Genomic DNA, 20092 nt, shown 5'->3' with positions numbered 1-20092 from the left:
TATTCAGAAGGGAATGGGCTAAGGACTAAGGAAGTTGGAGGTACTGTTGAATCTAATTTAAGTAAATAAATAAATCTGCTTTTTTAGCAATTGTACCCTTTGTCTAGTTACTCTTCACCAGCTAACAATGTTAAAATGCTGAAGTTTAGTCCCTAGACTATTGATAATTCCAGACTCATGAGTGTTCAGTGGCTTTTTTGAGAACTTGAGAATATTCCATGTGCATTTCTAGTTGCTAATCCTATATGTCTTGATTTGTAATCACTTCCATTTTTAGGATATTTAAAAACTTAAAGAACTGTGAATATAGATGGTGAATTTAGTTTTTCATTATATTCTGTTCTTGGTATCCATATTGCATGAAGCTAGTCACTAGGAATGTAGAATGTAGTGCTACAAGCTATTGTAGCAGCTGAAAGAATTAATAAAATTCAAGATATGTGTGGAATTTTCTTAATGATTATTTATTGTTGTATTTTTATTAAACCTCTATCAATGTTGCAGCTTCTGGCATCAACCAGACGGGACCAAGACAACCTGCAAGCAGAATTGAATCGTCTTCAGGCTGAAAATGATGCTTCTAAAGAGGAAGTGAAAGAGGTGCTACAAGCCCTTGAAGAATTAGCTGTCAACTATGATCAGAAGTCTCAGGAAGTAGAAGATAAGGCAAAGGAATATGAACTGCTTAGTGATGAACTCAATCAAAAATCGGTATGGAATTGGGATAGGAAATTACTGACAATCTTCACTGTGACTTTCTTGCCTTACCTGTACTTCTTAAAGTTTTTTGAAAGGGTTTCACAAGGGAAAATGAGATCCTAAGTCTAAAACTTACTTCGTTTTTGCAGAGAATTATTATTTAAAACCTGTAAACTTAAGAAAAAAATGTATGGTGATTATTGACCTTGATAGTGCTTGTCTTTTTAGTGCCTGTAGCATTTTACTACCTGCAGTGTTCGGAAATATCCTAGGTGTGAAAACTTAACACTTTCATTACATGCTGGTTCTGTTTGTCTTTCTGGTGCAGTTGGGGAAATCCTGACTTAAGAATCTGCTTCTTCCAATCTTGAAGTTGCAGGGAGCATGCTGCAGTTTTTCTTGAAAGGAATGTGTATTTGCCTGCTGTGTGTTTGGAATGTGAGATACTTAGCTTAATGCCTTCAAAAATAAGCAGTTTGGTTTACTTTCTGAAAGGAGTAGTTGGGGATGTATTCCACAAGATAACCCTTGTTAAAATACAGATGCAGCATCAGTCTCACAGGCTGCTGTGCATCTCCTTACATCCCTGCAAAGTTTCTGAACTGACAGTTTTGGTAGCCAATTATTTGGCAAACCTCAATCAGTTTTAAGCAGTTGATACTCTACCTACTGTCCTAAAATTCTAAGTACTGGAAAGGATCAGCATGTTTGCTGGCATTGCAGACAATGGCACAAGTCTCACTCTTCTCTGTTCTTGAAGATGATAATAAGATGGTCTCAGTCTTCTAGTTGCTGTCTTCCAATTTTCAGTTAGTAAGATTTGACTTGGGAGAACACTAGTGATGTAATTGAAGTCCACAAGATCATGAAACTTCTTTTTAATCTTCTGAGTATTCTGAACTGAGTAATCTTCATTGGTAACTTACATCACTTGAAGTTTGGCCAAAAGTCAGAGAATTATGAAAGTTGGAGTCTTATGAGCAACATTTAAAGTCTGTTGGAGTAGGTTTGCTGTATGTCTGTATGATTCTGAAGTGTGTGATTTGTTTTTGGCTGGGATTTTTTGTTTGCTTTATTGATGTAGTTTTAAATTATACATACTGATCCTAGATATTATAACTAACATCCACTGAGTGTCATGAAATAACTCAATCTGCAAGAAAGCAACTGTTCAGAGGTGTCATAAAATTAAAACATCCCAATCTGGCACTGCTAACCCATGCAGTAACCTCTTTTGGCATCTCTGCCTGAGATGTGGACTAATAGCAGACACTTGAGCATGCAAGCTGCTGAGCTGCAGCCACTACAACCACAGCAGCTCAAACCAGCTGAAAAAGCGCTCAAGAATAAATGTTGTACTTGTAAAATGTCAGTACTGGGAGAGTATTCTCATTTTTTGATTTGCAAGCAGGGAAGATTTAAGAGCTCTGCAGATAGAGGTGAAATTTTTTTAATTTACCAAAATATGGTGGAAAGTGTTGGACTTACTGTCCATTTACCCTTTTTCTATAAATGTGATTCCCTGCAATATTTATTTGTATATGACTCTAAATGCTGTTTAGCAGTGTTAACACTGTTTTTGCTGCAGAATTTCAAGATTTTGTGAGTTGAAGGTCTCTATCCCCAATACTTTTTAGTTCTTTCAGAAGAAATGCTGGTTCTCTGTAAATAGTACAACACTAGTTCCAAGAACAAGAGTGTGTTTTGTTTAATCAAGGGTAACTTCTTTTACTGTAGGTTACTTTAGCCAGTATAGATGCAGAGCTTCAGAAACTTAAAGAAATGACCAACCATCAGAAGAAACGAGCAACAGAAATGATGGCCTCCTTACTAAAAGATCTTGCAGAGATTGGAATTGCAGTAGGAAATAATGATGTCAAGGTAAGACTTAATCACTGCTGTCTTCAGTGCCATGTATTAAACACATGTATTGTGGATAGGTGGGGATATTTTCTTAGTATGGTAAAAATTACCACCATAGGAAGCTTCATCTATATTAATAATTTGGACATAAGCTTCTCCATTGCTTGTATTGTGACTTAATCAGGTCCCAGACAGAATTTGATTATGCATAGACAAGGAAGAGCTTGTATTTTTTTTTCTGAAGCAGTGTTCTCATTCCTGTTATCAAACTGCTGTATGATGTGGTCTTAATCAATGGCATTGTCTTGGAAATCTAATACTGACTTGCAGTGATAGTCAGGATAACACTTGTATTAAAAACAGCATGAGGACGTGAAATAAAGGATAAGTCTGGAAGATGGCTATAGGGCAAGAATGACTTGCAGTAAGTCATTCTGAGCAGTATTAGAAATAAATTGTGAATTGCATTTACTTCTTCAAGCAATTCATTGTCTTTGCACAAACTTCTAAATAATCAATCAGAAAACTGATTTTGAATACCGAAATGTAGGTTGTTTTTTTTTTTTTTTCTTAAGTTCTGTGGTTATCAGTTGAGGCTGGGGATGTGTCCTGGGCATTAAGATGCTCCAGTGCACTGTTTGTTCACTTCTGTTATGTGAGCTTTCTAAATGTGCTATTCCATCCACCCTTTTCAGCAGCCTGAGGGAACTGGCATGATAGATGAGGAATTCACAGTCGCAAGGCTGTACATTAGCAAAATGAAATCAGAAGTGAAAACAATGGTGAAACGTTGCAAACAGTTAGAAGGCACACAAGCTGAAAGCAATAAGAAAATGGAAGAAAATGAAAAGGAGTTGGCTGCCTGCCAGCTCCGGATCTCACAGGTAAATATTTCTCTACAGTGCACAGTGTTCTTTATAAATTAAATTTATTAACCTATTGGGGAAAAAAAAAGTTGCAGGGGTTTTGGCACCTAACAAAGCACACTGTGAGTGAACAGCCATAAGAGTCAGCTGTTTCCTTAGTTCTCTCATCAGATTGGATGCTTCTAAGTAATTCTGCATGGCAGGATGTCAGAATTCCTGCAATTTATCTGTGGCCTGCTAACGCTTTTGTAGCACTTGTATTAAATACTGGAGCCTGTGTGTTCTCCATCACAGGATTCTTTACAAATACAAGTCTTACAGAAGCACTGGCTAGTGGCACTCTGCCTGCTAATGCCCAGGCTGGAAGTGGGAGAGGTAATAGCAGAATAAAATTCCAGGAGGTTTTTATAGCAGATCAAATTTATTTTTAATGTGAGGAAGGCTGTTTTAATGTGATTGTTAGAAAAGATAAGTAATGTGAATTCTAACACTTCTTAAAACTGTAATCTAGATATGCAGTTTAATATTTCTCTATATTGTTTTTCATACAGATAATCATCTCTTTTAAAATCAGGGGATGCTCATTTCAGGACAATCTTCTAAATACAGTGGGCCACTCTTGCCTCTGTTAGTATTTAACATTCAAAACATCTCCCAGCCAAAAATGTATTTCATTCCAACCCAGAATAAAGACATTGTCTTAAAGGCTGCATTACAGATCTAGTTGAGTAGTCATATTCTTCTAAGAGTCTGGCTGGCACCATTTTTGTTTTGAGATGAGGTTACTTGCTGTGTAAAAAAAAAGTATGAACCGTTTATGCAGATGTAATTCCATGGTACCTAGTTCCAAAGCAAATGAATCTTTTCATTCCACAAGCATGAAGCCAAGATCAAGTCACTGACTGAATATCTTCAGAATGTGGAACAGAAAAAGAGGCAGCTGGAAGAATCTGTGGATTCCCTTAATGAAGAATTAGTTCAACTCCGAGCACAGGGTAGGACTTGCCTCCCTACACCCACCCACCACCACCATTTTAACAATACAGTGATAAATATAAAGTGGGAATTGCTCTGTTCTGTTTAGGTTGAAAAGCAGAGCTATAGAAAGGCTTTTTGCTACTGAACATGTAGAATTAATCCATGGTAAAACATGTTTGCTGCTTCAAAGAACTGTTATTGACAGGATTAAAGATGTTACTAATTTAATTAATTTTTGTGGTGGGAGGGGACTTTTTCCAAATTGTAAGGTGTTGGCAAGGGAAGGTAAATCAATGCCATCATCCATGTGATTGCATAGATACCTAGCTGAATTGTGTTTTTTTGTTTTCTGTCCCTTCTAGAAAAGGTCCATGAGATGGAGAAAGAGCACTTAAATAAGGTTCAAACTGCAAATGAAGTCAAGGTAAGCCAATTTCATTGCTTCAAAAAGAAGAAAACCCTAACAACCCAAATCCCCCCAGAGTGAAGCCTGATGGTAACTCAGAGCATTTAATATGTTCTGTTTTTTTCTAATAGCAAGCTGTGGAGCAGCAAATTCAGAGCCATCGTGAGACGCATCAGAAACAGATCAGTAGCCTGAGAGATGAAGTTGATGCAAAGGAGAAGCTCATCACTGAGCTTCAAGAGTAAGTACTTGTCTTTATTTTAGTGGTGCCAAATGTCTCTGGACTGGGCAAGTACAGAAGCACAGTACAGTGGAAGGAAGTGGTGAGAGTTTCCTCCAGAACTGTCCTTCTGTCTTCCATTATGTTACTGAATGGCTGTCTGAGAGTTTCAGCTGATAAAATATTTACTTTGTGTTCAGCCAAAACCAGAAGATGATGCTTGAACAGGAACGTCTGAGAGTGGAGCATGAGAAGCTGAAAGCGACTGATCAGGAGAAAAGCAGAAAGCTTCATGAGCTTACGTGAGTGATGATAAAAGTGATGTATGAAACAAATGTGTGTGGAGACACTTGCTCTATAACTAGAGACCTAATATGATGCAGTGCCTCTCATTTTATAGCATGCTTGTTAAAGAGGCCTTCTTGAACCTTTTTTAAAACCTTTGCACTGCATGAATACTTAAAATAGGAAGCAAAATTATGAAATATATGAAGGCCACACCTGTTTTGTTTTTGTTGGTATGCTATGGATTGGAGTAATTAATTTTTTCAATTTGCAGCTAAGTATTGCATTCTGTAAGACTGCAAGAGTCTTCTAACAATTCCCCTTACTCTTTCTGTGGTTCTTGTGTTCCCTTAATCTTTTTACGGTTCTTATGTGATTTGACTTGTTAGGTGGCTCTAATTGGTTTATTCTTCAAATTAAACAGTTGCATGTTCATTGATTAACTAAATACAATGTGTTAGTGAATTAGAGACTCGAAAGTTAGTGGAAAATGGAATTACATTCTGCTTGCAGAGAAATTTCCAAGTCAAACTCCAAAAGAGTTCTTAGCTTCTAGAAATCTGACCTTAATCTCCTGGAAATCTTTCTAAGTGTATCAGTTGTAACCCCTTCCTGATGCATACAAATTTATCTTTACAGGAGCTAAAAATATATTATACTTAAAAGTACTCTTTGAAAAGTTCTTTTTGGCTATGATTAAAGCACACAGTGGTTTTCAGGTGTTTTTATCATGGTATTTGAAGTAATCAGGGGGACCTGACTGATCTGTGCTGGCAACCAAGAAGCAATGCTTGATATTTTTTTTTTTTTACCTTTTTGTTGGTTTGTTTGTTGGTCCTGTTTAACTGAAAAAAATTTTAACAGGTCTTGTTATTGTCTGGTCTTGTGATTTTATCTTATTTTGATTTATTTATCTTCCACAATGATTACAAAACTTACAAGACAAGAAAACCTATTGTAGTTAATGTAAGATTTGCTGTACATACCACATTGCTTCTATTTCAGTTTGTAGGCACAGTTACATCTAGCACTGACCACTTTAAAGTACCTGCTGTATAGGAACATTCCTCTTCAAAAGATTTGCAAAGAAGTTCTAAAAATTGTATTCTGTGTCCTTCCACAGACTTTTTGAATCCAGTTGTTTTCCACTGAATATCATAAGTGTGCATGGCAAATGACAGACCAGGAAAAATGCAGATTCACTTAAGTTTTTTCAATTTGAAGTTGCAGAAGATGCCTGGAACTATTTATCCAGAGACATCTGGAAAATGGATAGGACAGTGACATTATTTAGAATATTTTATTAAATCAAATGTTTGCTCATTTAACTGTGAACTAGTAGCGAAACTGACTTGAGTGAGGAGAAATTCCAAGAGGAAAAGAAGCTTTTTTAACTACTAGGAACACTTCATTTTTGTGCAGTCCTTGGCCTTTCTATTCCAATCTCAGGTCATAAAAAGAAAAGTCCACATTCCTTTCTTGTATTCTGTCATCTTGGTAACTGCACTGACTTACAGTTCTGAGAAAGAACGTTTCCTGTGCAGAAAATGCTTTCACTTTAACTGGCAAGATAGCAGCTCTGTACACAGATAATCATCAGGTTCTATTCCTGTACACTGACACTGTTGTTTATGGTGCTGGTTTTGCCAACATCTTGAGAATGAGGTGTTAAAGAAAACAAAGAAAATTTTTAATCTGGCACATGATACTTATCATCTCAGCTGGTCACAGCTAAGAACATTTGTAGAATAAGATCTCCCCAAATATTCACTCCAAAGTGGACTCTGAGAGTTTTGTCCTTTACTATTCTAGAAACTTTTATAATTTATGTATCTGAATGTACTTGTTTGTATTTAATATTAAAAATACATCCCTCTTTTCCTTTTGCAACTCCCCCAGTCCCACCATCTCCATGCCATACAGATTTCTGAGTGTCATCTGTTGGTTACATCTTTAATTTAAGACTTCAACCAAAATACTTTTCTCATTTGTACCATAGAGTGTTAATTACTCTAGTCCTCTAAAAGAAAATTTCTAATTTTTCTAGGATATTTCAGGAACAATATATTCTCTTTTAGGGTTATGCAGGACAGACGGGAACAAGCGAGGCAAGATTTAAAGGGTTTGGAAGAGACTGTGGTAAGAATATATTCCAAAGCAAATGTCAATATTTGTGTCTTTTTTTCTTTCAGAGTTTGTTTGGGTTGTTTTGTTAATTTCTTGTCCTTAACTGTAGGCAAAAGAACTTCAGACTCTTCACAATCTTCGGAAGCTGTTTGTTCAAGATCTGGCTACTAGGGTGAAAAAGGTAATGTGCTGCTGTAGTTAAACTTGTTTCTGGGAATGCTGCATGAATTTCAGTTTAGAACTAAGTTAAGGAACTGATATTTATTTGGTTTAATTTTTGTGGCTTGATCTTAATATGCAAGTTCAGATTTGTACTCAGCCTCCTGTCTCCCTCCTCCTGTATTTGTTACTGCAGAGTGCTGAGATCGACTCAGATGATACAGGAGGTAGTGCTGCACAGAAACAGAAGATTTCCTTCCTTGAGAATAATCTTGAGCAACTTACAAAGGTTCACAAGCAGGTACAGTGAGACTTCTTTTCAAAATTTAATGAAACTACTCCAGATCCATTATTAGAGAAGCAACTTTCTATTGGTCATAAAATACGTTCTATAAGTGAATACTTCTACATCTTAAGTGTGTCTCTTGATACAGGAAAACTTTAATCTATTATTTTGTAACATAAATTAATTAGCTGTTTTAAATACATGTGGGTGTATAATAAAATAGCTGCATTTAAACAGAAGGAGATCCAGGTTCATGTTTAGACTGCATATGTGAGTCTAGGGCTGCTTGCCTGTCTCAGATGGAAGAGGTCTCTCTGTTGCGTAGCAGGTTCTTCCACAGTAACTGATTTTGCAAATGACAGTCTCAGTGTCACTGACCTCCAGAGATTTACTAAAAGCTTAAGCAGTATAGTAGGCCTACTGCTTTTCTTCTTTAGGGGCGAGGAGGGTATTTGGTTAGCTCTCCCTATGAAGGGAGGTACTAAGAAAATAATCACTTCTGGTTTTGTAGCTGGTACGTGATAATGCTGATCTGCGCTGCGAACTTCCTAAACTGGAGAAGCGACTTCGAGCTACAGCTGAAAGAGTTAAAGCTCTGGAGTCTGCGCTGAAGGAGGCCAAAGAGAACGCTTCTCGTGATCGCAAGCGCTACCAGCAAGAAGTAGATCGTATAAAGGAAGCTGTAAGATCCAAGAATATGGCCAGGAGAGGACATTCGGCACAAATTGGTGAGTAAAGAATGCCCTACCCCCAAAGCTTCATCTCTCCTACTTCTTGTTTTGTTTTGTTTTTGTGTATATATGTGTCTTTCAGCCTTCATTGAAACTTCACATATCAGTGTGATCTATTTTCTAGTGTGAGTTATATTTTGGTTAACAGACTGTATGTGGAGGTTGTTTGGCTTTTTATTTATTTTATTTGGCTTTGGAAAAGGCTTACAATCTAGATTTCTATCCTGAATATGTTACATTTCCTAGAAGAAACAGTACACTCACTGCATGTGAGTCTTAATCTCTTAGATGATTCCAATTCCATTCCAATTTCTAAGACTAAATAGGTATTTCAATGAAACTAGAAAGATCAAGCCATTGCCTTCAACAACAATAACAACAAAACTGACCTGTTCTTATGGGGCAGAGGAGCAGACAGAAACCCACAATATCCAAAGATCCTTAATTACTTTTTCAGTTCTTTGTTCCAAAACATACAGTATCCACAGCTCTCTCTAGGGGAAAATAACAGAAAAACAAGGGAAGGTGGAGGCAAAATAGTCATATTCCTTTGCTCTTCCACCTGCCATTACTCTGTCGAGTGCTGGGGATGAAGAAGGTGTGTGACCTGTGGAGAACTTAACTGTGCACATTACGCTACAGCTGTAGAACTGAAGGACTTCAGTCATCAGTATACTTCTCTTAAATGTTCACGTGACTAAAATGAGTGTTGCAGTTAAATTTTGCTCATGTTCTGCAGGTCTGCAAAGAGCTGTTGCAAAATAATTAAAATTTTTTCGTCACATCAAGTGGCAGCTTGCAGACAGGTGCTTTTGTGTCTTAATTTTCTCTCAAGTGGTCTCCAAGAAACCAAACAATTCTCTAGTGAGCTCACCTGAGGTACACAGCCTCTTGTGATTAGATGTCTAGATGAACTAGTCATGTCTTCCTGGAGATCAGTTTCCTGTAAGGCAGTAATTGAGAAGTGTTTCTCTGCTGTAGCTGCTGCCTGTAGGTTCTTTTTTGCCTGCTGAAATTTTAAGTGCTTCTCTTTAATATTACAGAACTTTGTGAAGTCCTACACATACGTTATGCATGTTCTGTTAAGAGCTAAGTGCAAAACTGATTGAAAATACAGTTTATTAAGTGTATGCAGCTTATGAATGACCTGTTGAAACTGCTGGATTTGTACTATGGCTATAGAACAAGTTTGATTTTTATGTGGTGGTAGGTTGATGAAGCAGTGTTATCTGTCGAGTATTGGTACACAGAACCCCCTGCAGAGAGAGTAACTAGTGACTTTATCAATAAGTAGATGTGGGAAGGACAGCAAGTATGATTCCTTACTGATACATAACTCTCAGGAAGCTGTCTTAGTGTTGTGTCTTACTTGAGTTCTTATTGCCAAAAAAAAAGGATTCATAGAAGATAATACATTAGGTGGGACAGATAATTCTTGTGAAGATAATCCTTATCAGAAGCTTTGCAAGCTCTAACAGGGAACAATAAAAGCAAAACCTTGTCTATTCTCCAGGGTTTGTTGTAGTTGACACTAATCTGTTATGTTCTCAGAATGCTATCCTCTAAACTTGTTTTCTTATTCAAAGTGCATTCAATTGTGACTATTACATTTGGCTAATGATATCAGGAAATTTGAATAATCCAAGGTATTGTTGTGTGTATATTTGTAAGTCACATTTCTTGTCATGCAGCTAAGCCTATCCGCCCTGGCCAGCATCCAGCAGCTTCTCCAACTCATCCAAGTGCAATTCGCGGTGGAGGTGCGTTCACTCAGAACAGCCAGCCAGTTGTGCTGCGCGGAGGTGGACGGCAAGACAAAGTGTAAGTTTGTCCTGTAGCATTTTTTAAAATGTGTCATCAAACTACTTGTATTAGGTTTATTACAGTTCATTCTGTGGCATAAAGTCACTTGAATAGTCAGATAAACTCCTCCATTTTGCAGAATTTTATAGCCAGTGGAATGGTATAATGTACACCTGACTAAAGATGCTGCTGCTTTTCTTCTTAAATGTGTTTGCTGTAAAACGGTAATTCTGATGGTGTTCTGCATGAGTAGAACAAAATGTGGAAACAATCAGTTGGAGTTGGTTACCAGTCAAAGACTGTAGCCACTGTTTGAGAAAGGATTGGATATTTTAAATTCTTTTGGCTCGCTAGTATCTTTTTAAATACGGTTTTCTTCAGGAAAACATTCGGCAATAAAATAAAATTTCCCTTATTTTTACATGTTATTTACTTTTCTTACTGTGTTTGCACACTGCTTTGTGTGTCAGTGATTTGGAATTATTTAACAGAAGAATCCATGTCCTCATCCAGTAAACCTAAAATGTTAGCCTAGCTGAAATGCAGTTTCAGTAATTGAAATTAAATGTACACTTACTTTAAAACATCTCTGATCTCCAAAGTAATTACTTGTTGCATGGTATTTAATATGTTCAAGTTGCTTTACAGAACCATCTTTCTTCTTAATTAATATCTGCTTTATAGTTGATCTGTTGGTCATCTAACAGTAATGCTGTACTTTATATTCTCTGTTGTCATCTTCACTTTTGAATGTGTCTATAAATGTCTTGTAGGCATTCCCTTAGTTAATTATCTGCATCTTCAGTTTGAAATACATCTAAAATGGGGTGTGGTGCTTGAAATCTGGGTGCTCCTCTTCTGAAGGGCTCCAGAACAGCTTCTGTCAATCTTGTTTCTATCTGTTTCTTTTCATTAGCTGACTGGCCTTTCCAGGCTTTCTCTCCAATTGAGAGAAAAGAGGGCTGTAGTACTAGTCAAGGTACCTGGTTCTGTTCAGAAATGTCTCAGTAAATAAGAGGTTGAACTGATGGGTACTTCAGCCTTGAATAACATTTGCCTTGAATGACCAAGGAGTTGCCAGGAATAGCAGCAACAGTCGTGGGAAATCGAGCTGGGCTCTAAATGGTTTCTGTCTGTAATGTTTACTCCGTTATTGCAATCCAAATTGCATACCTAGTCAGTTTGTGGTGCTGTAAAATCATTGGTAGCAGACAGCATTGCTAAAATGCTTTGTGTGTAGTGTGATTTCTTATTTTAAAGTGGGTTTTTTATTGGCACTTATCTGAGTGGTTTAAGAACTGGGCTCTTAAAGGCCATGTAAATAGTGATATGGTCTACTGTAAATGTAAATAACTTTGCTTTTTTTGTCTTAACTCTGTGGTTTATTTTTTTTTCATTTACAGTTGCTGAAAAGTAAATGCAGCATGAGGACGATTGGATATTGTGTAGAGGGAGTCATTCCATGACAATAATCTCTCCTTTTGGGGACTGTAGGATTATTTTTTGAAAATTGTATAAATTATACCTGGCCTGTACAGCTCTTCCCCCTTCTACAAATTCTGCTAACTGATTCCCAAAAAAACCAACTAGAGTGCAATTTTGGCGTCTTGAAAAATGACATGTTACTTAAAGTGTAGCTCTGCTTATTACACAGTTTGTCTTTCATGTCTTAAATTTAGTCTGCACTGTGCCAAGCTGAATGTACGTTGAGAAAAATCTTAGTTCGAATTTTCTAGCTTAATTTGTGTACATCTTATTGTCTTAGGGAATGTGCAACAGTGTTTAAGTATACTTTCATTTTTATCACTTCACATAACACTACATGTCCCATTGAATTAGGGCGGCACTCTGCATTACAGTGTTCTTTTGGAATGCTGCATAGAGCATTGGAACTAACTGTGTTTGGACAGTGTGAGGATCCTGAAGTGCTGACACGGCTGCCTCGGGGCACCACCGACCTAAAGAGCTGGGTGAGAACAAGGCTCTGTAACTGTTATCTCATCCAGTGCCCGGCCAGCGGCTGACTTAGAATTAAATACTGGACGGAAATAAGAGTAAACCTGAGTTTACAAGAAAGACTTTGGCAATGGATTATCCCATCTGTCCTGTTCCTGCACACAGTACAGTCTGGTGGAGTGAAAACATTCTGCTTCATTCTGATGAGCCTGTCTGTCCATTTGTCTGTATCTGTGACGGTTCACTTTCACTATTTTGTAATAGTGAAATGAGGGCAATCTAAACTGTAACTTTATATTCCATTACATACAGTAGTGGAATTTTTGACTAAAATTTTAATTTTCAATTTAAAAGCATTTTTCAGCAACAGGCCAATGAATTCAGATACATAAATAAAGGACACAACTTTTTAAAACTGATGTATCCAGAAATGCCAGAGGCATGTGTTTAAAATAACAATAAAATAAAGTGCTACCCTGAATTGTATTTGTAATTCATTTGTAAGTAGGTATATGAAATGTCCAAAGTAGTAGTTGTTGAATATTTTTCTTCTCTTTGCAATAAAGTCCTGTAAAGTGGCTAACAAAACAAAACATGGGGTTTTGATTTTTTTTTGTTTGTTTGTTTTGAGCTCCGGTACTCTCACTGAGCTGAATCCGGGGTTTAAAGTTTTATAGTATAATTTACTTAACTTATTCATAGGGTTTAGCCACTATAATTTTTAGGACAGCCTTCTTCTGTATAGAAACTAGCTAGTTACCAGGTCTTTAAGAAAGAAGAAACTTAGTATTGCTGGAAGAATTCAATGAGTTTTTGAGACCTGGTTAATACAACTTTTTGTTCTGGCTTGAGTTTTTTGCTGGGTATTCAGTTATTGTGGAAACAGTAGAAACTCTGTGACTGTTCAGACAGGAAATCACTTTCAATTTTTATATTTTAAAATAGGCAAAATATTTATATTGTGACAGAGTATAGTCAAATTTTAGACCTTGAACCACTTTTTTTCTATATCTACAGTAGTCTGAATTTTTAGTAGTTTGATTTTTAAAGGTTGAGTGTATCAGTTGGAAATCCCACTATTTTGGAGTTCTCAGCTTTTAAGACAGTTTTTTTCACTAAGGCCGCTAAACACTCCAAACTTGCAGTTGTTTTAGAGCACAGTTGAAGGCAGCATAATGAGAGAAAAAAATAAAAAAACAACAAAATATTTTGAATTAAATTTCTCATCATGGAATCAGCACTGTCCATTATTTTTCTCAATGTTAACTACAGGTTTTCAGGCCTTCATTTGTCAATGTGCAATCATAAAAACAAAACAACACACTCAAATGAAGCAGGATTTTTTTCTCATGCCTGTGAATGGGGGTTTCATTCCTGTAGGTAATTGTCATGGGTTCTGGTGCTGAAAATTGCTGTGTTTAAAAAATTAGATTAAATAGTAACTAGCGTGTAGCTCAGTGTACATCACCTTTTTATATTTAAACTTTTTTTTTTATTTTAAACATTTTATGAAGTTTACCAAGAACTGCCTCTTAAAATGTAAAAAATGAAAAAACCACACAACTTTCTGTGCTTTCTGGTTTGGCTGTCATAGTTCAGCCAGACAGGACAATTACTGTATTTTGTAAATGAAAGTATTCAGTCTATACAGGGAATGTTCAACACTGCTATTTCGACTTGCAGTCTTTGAGTGGTTCTTATTTTTTGTTCCTCTAGATCATATTTTTAAAAGATGGTTTAGGATAGGAACTTGGTGAAATAATATTTATTTCTGGTGAACAACTAAATTATTTACATAACTTAAATGCTGACTCACTACTGTGTGTAACTCTAAATTTGACATGAGGACAAGTCTACCTGTGGAATCTGATTTAACTTCAGTACACTTAAGATGCATTAAAACAATTGGTTTGGGGAAGACGCCATATAGTTTTAACTTACCTGCATGCTGTAAATGTATTTGTGTTTAAATAAAGAGGAGAAAAATCTTTGAACTTTTGTGTATTTATTCCATTTATTTTCTCCACATGTGGTCAAATGTGGTGATGCAACAATCTTCTCCAGGTGTGTTGTGTTGTGCTTGGGGCTCTCCTGAGTGTAATGGCAGTTGTCTGTATGGTGGTGCTCAAAGCTCTCTTTTTATCCACATGCTTGGACAGTTGTTTCCAGAATCCATGTAAACTTGGTTGGAAAGGAATTGCCAAGAGTTATCACTTGCTTTGTGAACTTCTCTTTTCTTAAACTTGGTGTCTGCTGATTTGGTGACCCCTCCTTCTGGTTGAGACGGTTTAATCCATTTCCAGTGTTTCTGTGTAGACTTCTGTAGGCTTTTTTTCCTTTTCCTTTACCAGTATCTGTTAATAGCTGATTCTGCTATTTCTTAGTGCTATTGAACTGATGTTTATTATGGAGCAGTGTGGTTATGCAAGGCTGCAAACAATTTCTGGATGATTTCCACAGAAAAAGAGATTTAACTGGATGTATAGCTTTGTACTATAAAAATATGCATATATATAAAAAGCAGAAAGGAGGTAATGATTTAAGTCTCCCAGTACAGTTACTGTAAAAGCAAAGATCTCAGGAGGGAGAAATTGCATCTGTAAAACTGTTCAGCAGTGAGCTGATCTATACTGTAAAATATTTCCTAGTGTGCTCTGTTAACAGAAGATGGCTCAGTCACAGAGCTCCCTTTTGAATAAATCTCTGTATCTGCTAGGGCTGATCAACTCAGCCCTCTTTAATTGCAGACAGCCACTAAGGGATGCTCAGAAAGGAAAGGAAATCTTTCACTCTGAAGTTTCTTATGAGCAATGGAGTGGTCTAAAATCACTTTCGAAAGTGAGCAAAAAATATTATTGCATCTCTGCCAGGGAAAAGCTGTGGTTACCTGCACTGTCAAACTGGTAAGGAATTCAGTGGCTGGCCTAGGTGCCTTCCCCCTTGAATGCACTGAGTTGTAACACCCGTTTAGGAAGTGTCGAAATGAATCACTATTTAACATGTGCAAAACTGCCACTTAAGTACGTATTAAGGAAATAATAAACCCTCACTAAATGACGATGGAAACACCTCTGGAAGATGATCACTGTGGACTGATGGGTACGTCAGAGTTTGCCTGAGGAGTTTTGAGCTCCTGAGCCTTCCTGAGTTCTGCACGGGGCTGTGCATTGTTTTGTCTTTACCCAGCCCTTGCTGAGAGCAGTGCGGGCAGGGCAGTGTGAGCCGCTGACTCCTCGGAGCTTTTCACTGTCAAAGCTGAAGGGGCAGAGGGTACGGGTCAGTCAGCTGCGCTGTCCAGGGTGGTGGGCAGAAGAGTTAAGTGAAGAAGGAAAATACAGTACAAAAGAAAAGAGCCTGTTTAGCCTATTTGCATTTGAAAAGGAAAGTAAGAGGCTAATTATTATAAAGGGAAAGCTGAGGCGTTGCACAGCATGGTGTGGCATATCTGCACCCTGGCATGTCCTGCAGGCTGTGCTCTGCATGGTGTGGGCACAGCGGTGTTGTGGAACAGAGCTAAATCCATCGACCGTCTCCACCTCCGGTACCGAGGGAAGTGTTGATATGTACCTGCAGCAAGGAGGGCAGCATAACCCACATTCTCCGCGTTCCTGAATCCACAAAACTGGGCGTGGAAATAACGCGGAGGTGCCCCCGGGTGTGTGTTAAAGAGAGCTATTTCCACAGCTCCTGATGCGAGAAGCAAATGCCTGAAAGCCCCTGTCCTGTAAGTCAGCTAAATTGTCTCCTACAGTTGAAGACAAATACACTTCACAGCTTGTAACAGCGTATTGAAGATACCTGCAAGCCACTTGCTCTTTCAGTGGATTCTTGATTTTGCTTTTGTCAGGAGCAGAATTAAAAAGTAAAGGTGAATTAGCTCAGCAAAGTGTAAATGTCGGGCGTTATCCAGTCTGCTTATCGTCCTCATCAGCAGGCCCGATTCCATCGGCCAGGGGCGTGTTGTGCTGCCGGGACAGATGTTTTAAGTGATCACTCATCATCCGATAAACAAACGAGTATTTGGAGGGTGTTTTGTTATGATCTTTGAGAGTGTGTAAATGATTCTTTGAATGCTTTTACTGCAGGAAACACCCTTCAGCAGAAACCAGGACTGAGTTTATCTGCTGCCACAGGAAGGCTCGTTTCAGCCGCAGCTCACTGCGAGCCTTTCTGTGCCTGCAGCAGCCTGGTCACTGCCGTGCCCGGGGCTGGTTTGCGTGGGACGGCAGCAGGGTGAGCTTCTTTCCTGCTGCTCCTGGAGGAGAGGATGTCCTCTCACACTCGCTGGCTTGCAGAGGCAGCGCAGCTCCTGCCGCTCACACGCGGTAACAGAGTCCTGGTCCTGTCACCACCAGGCTCAGCCCCTGCCGCCCTTCCCTTCAGATTGCAGAGCTCCCCTTTGCCCACCGCGGGTGTGAGGGACCTGTCCCTGTGCTGGGGGAAGGGACGAGCTGCCCGCTTTTCCTGAAAGGTGCTGGTGTTGCTGCTCCTTCGGGTCTGCTTTCCTCTTGGACACGGGGCCGTGTGCTCAGGGTTACACAACAGCAGAGGAGCTGAGCCACAGGAGAGGAAGGAATACAGGCCAGGCTGTGGTGGAGTAATAAAGGTTTTGTGTTTGGTCTGAGATGCTTTCTAGGTCTGAGGTTCTTCTTGACTTCAGGCCAAATGATGAGCTCCTCCACTGCCAGGGCTGTCATGCTCCCTGCCTAGCAAAGGACTGTTTTGTTGATGAGCCTGCAAGGTGGTGATGAAGTGTAAGCCGCTCTTGTTATCTCACTGCTCGGGGCGCTAAACCCAGAATTGTTCATCCAGGGCTGAAGTTCCAGCGGTGCCGAGCTAGCGAGGGACAGCCGGCACTAACCTGGCCCGTGCAGGAATCTGCCCGAGACCTCCCGGCCGTGAGCGAACACGGGGCAGTGGAGCCTCGTGCGCCGGGCACCGCCGGTCAGCGATCCAAGGATCCATTGCTCCCTCCCTGGGCCCGGGGCCCTGCTCTGCCCTCAGTCCGGACCCCCGGCTCAGTGGTCCAAGGATCCATTGCTCCCTCCCTGGGCCCGGGGCCCTGCTCTGCCCTCAGTCCGGACCCCCGGCTCAGCCGGGCCCGGATCCGCTCGGGACGCGGCCCCGGCGCGGTGCCCGCTCAGCACCAGGGGGCGCTCGGGCTCCCCGTGCATTCCCGGGAGCGCCCTCGGTTCCCGGTGTCGGCACCGCTGGGACCGGCCGCGCTCACTGCCCGAGGCTCCCCGTGCATTCCCGGGAGCGCCCTCGGTTCCCGGTGTCGGCACCGCTCGGACCGGCCGCGCTCACGGCCCGGGGCTCCCCGTGCATTCCCGGGAGCGCCCTCGGTTCCCGGTGTCGGCACCGCTGGGACCGGCCGCGCTCACTGCCCGAGGCTCCCCGTGCATTCCCGGGAGCGCCCTCGGTTCCCGGTGTCGGCACCGCTGGGACCGGCCGCGCTCACGGCCCGGGGCTCGCGGCACCGCTGCCCACCCTGGGTCCGTCTTGTCCTGCCGGGAGCCGCGGCCGTGCTGCTCCTTCTCCCTGAGCTGCGCAGGACTGAATCCTGGCGTTAAAACACTGGGAAAAGACGCACGTTATGTTTCTGAATAAGGACCAGAATATTGTGCTAGGCATTTTCCACTCTTTGTTTAAACCTTTTTTTTTTTTTTACAGGAAGATACTTGGAAATGCCGCAACATTTGGTTTCTTTATTTGATCTGCAAAATGAATGGTATGAATTTATGGCAGAAAGTCAGACCTGTGCAGTGGGTGAATCATTATCAAATCCGCTCATAGGTGAAGCTTGAGACATTTTTGTATTTTTCTCTCTTTTCCAGCTGACTTGTCTCCATTGATCCACAGACACTTGAGCAGCACAAGAGAGGTGGGAAGAGTCATTCCTGATGAGAAATGGATTTTTTCCTCCTGTGCTCATTATTGTAGAGGACTGTCAGTTTCCCTTGGCAGCCTGGACAATGGGCTAGCTCTCTAATAAATGCAGATGGCATTAAATTAACGTTTCATTCCCACAGTGACAAACAGTGGCATCCAGTTCCAGCACAGGATAATTCAATGACAATACGGCAGTAGACATGTATCTCGCCTGTTATGGGCTAATCAGTGATGCTGAAACTGTTCAGTTTGGACTGAAAACATCCACATAACTTGGAGTGAGTTTATTAACCTTTATTATCTGGTGAAAATGAGGTGGGGAGTGCAAAATGAGAGGATATGCATAATAATAAAAAAGAGCCAAAATATGTAAAAATTAGCATAAAAGCCTGAGTCAAGTCTAATAAAAATTTTCTTTCTACCCTTCATCTAATTCTAACTGGAACCTATGCAGGAGCTGTCAGGGGAGGAGAACTGTTTCCACAAGTGACTGCAGGAGTGTAAGCACATGTGGACATGAAGAAAAAGATCCTTGGTTCATGTGCTGGGCTGATACAGCTGCTGATACAGCTGGTAGAAATTGCACTGCCAGCCTGGGAAAGAATGGAGTTTGGCTTTGTCGTGTTCTTGGTCAGAGTTTGGAAACCAAGGACAATGCAAGGCTGCGGAGAAGGAGACCCAGAGGTATCTGGAGACTGCTGCACCTAAGATCTGCAGTAGAGAAGAGCAGATACCCACTGCAGGGAGACTCCAGGGGCCAGTGAGGGGTGAGCAGAGCCCCCCAGCACCCTGCCATGGTGCTGGGCAGGGAGCTGCTGGCCCTCAGGCAAACCTGACTCTGAGGCTCCTCTCTGCTCCTCCCCTGCTGCCTTTGTTCCTTCCTGCTGGTGCTTGGCTGGTGGGCCTTTGCTGGACCTGGCCCTGAGTGCATCTTTCTCTTGGAGTTACAGCACATGTGGGAAAACACTCCTGGGGGAAGTGGATACTGAGCTTTCTGAGACAACTTGCAAAGAAGAAGAGATTTTGCAAGGACAGGAAATTCAGCCTTCACTTTTACAACATGCCCCAGGGTTTTGTTCTGCACGTCAGCAGTTCTGCAGGAGGGAAAGGACCGGTGGCAGCCTTGGAAAACACAGGGTTCCCCTTTCACTTGTGCTCAGCTTTCTGGGCTGTGTGTTTCTGAAAGGCTATTTTGGTGCATGCATTCTCAGTGAGAGCAGTGCTTCAGTTAGTGCTTGGCATAAAATCTTAGGGGTGCTAGTTGCTTTTTACTTTTCATCAGATGAGATATTTAAAAGCATCTCATTTGTGTCCCCTAGAATTAGTCTGAAGATTCTCATCACACTTGGTTTTTTATTAATGGAAGCTTTTGGAGACACATCTGGCGTATTTTATTGATCATAATCTCATGGCTGGAAGCTCATCTTGGTAGCTATAGCAACAGATTTTTTTTTCAAATGTCAACATAGATCCACAAAAAGCGGAGTAAGGGGGAGCAGATAATTTAAATTGCTAGACAGCTAATAACTCCTTCTGTAATAACTCCTTCTGTAACCAGTTCTGAGATTTCTGGTTTGATACAGTAAATAATGGATAGGAACTAAATCTTTCAATGACTACCTCTGCTGTGGAAGCTTGTGAAATGGATGGATGTGGTGTCTCAAGAGGCTTTCTTTGCTGATTGTCCATTGCTCCCATCCTCTGCTGGGCTGCAGGGATCATGAGCAGGCTGTGGGCACAGACCACAGAGGAACAAGAGTACAAAGCATGCAATTGCAGCCCTCCCTCTACTACCCAGTGAGGGAGGGGTCCCAAACACTG

The 20092-nt window shown here is 40.4% G+C and overlaps 1 protein-coding gene across 2 annotated transcripts in view; it reads left to right on the top strand.

Moving 5' to 3' along the window:
• KIF5B (kinesin family member 5B) overlaps nucleotides 1-14373 on the top strand; it is a 34067-nt gene extending 19694 nt beyond the window's left edge. The window contains exons 14-26 of one of the 2 annotated variants that reach the window (XM_084223061.1): nucleotides 505-711; nucleotides 2437-2580; nucleotides 3261-3446; nucleotides 4306-4423; nucleotides 4769-4830; nucleotides 4944-5053; nucleotides 5233-5334; nucleotides 7396-7456; nucleotides 7554-7625; nucleotides 7800-7904; nucleotides 8401-8617; nucleotides 10312-10441; nucleotides 11827-14373. In XM_084223061.1, coding sequence (XP_084079187.1) covers nucleotides 505-711; nucleotides 2437-2580; nucleotides 3261-3446; nucleotides 4306-4423; nucleotides 4769-4830; nucleotides 4944-5053; nucleotides 5233-5334; nucleotides 7396-7456; nucleotides 7554-7625; nucleotides 7800-7904; nucleotides 8401-8617; nucleotides 10312-10441; nucleotides 11827-11833 — 1521 coding nt within the window. In that variant the 3' untranslated portion in view covers nucleotides 11834-14373. Of the gene's footprint in view, nucleotides 1-504; nucleotides 712-2436; nucleotides 2581-3257; nucleotides 3447-4305; nucleotides 4424-4768; nucleotides 4831-4943; nucleotides 5054-5232; nucleotides 5335-7395; nucleotides 7457-7553; nucleotides 7626-7799; nucleotides 7905-8400; nucleotides 8618-10311; nucleotides 10442-11826 lie in introns of both variants that reach the window. The other variant, XM_084223060.1, reaches the window with a different exon arrangement.
• The last annotated feature ends 5719 nt before the right edge of the window (nucleotides 14374-20092 follow it).

Source organism: Fringilla coelebs (assembly GCF_963513975.1).
Source record: "Fringilla coelebs genome assembly, chromosome: 1".
In the NCBI taxonomy this organism is placed as follows: Eukaryota; Metazoa; Chordata; class Aves; order Passeriformes; family Fringillidae; genus Fringilla; species Fringilla coelebs.
Note: the sequence above shows the minus strand (reverse complement) of the source record. Positions and strands in the feature narration are given on the sequence as shown.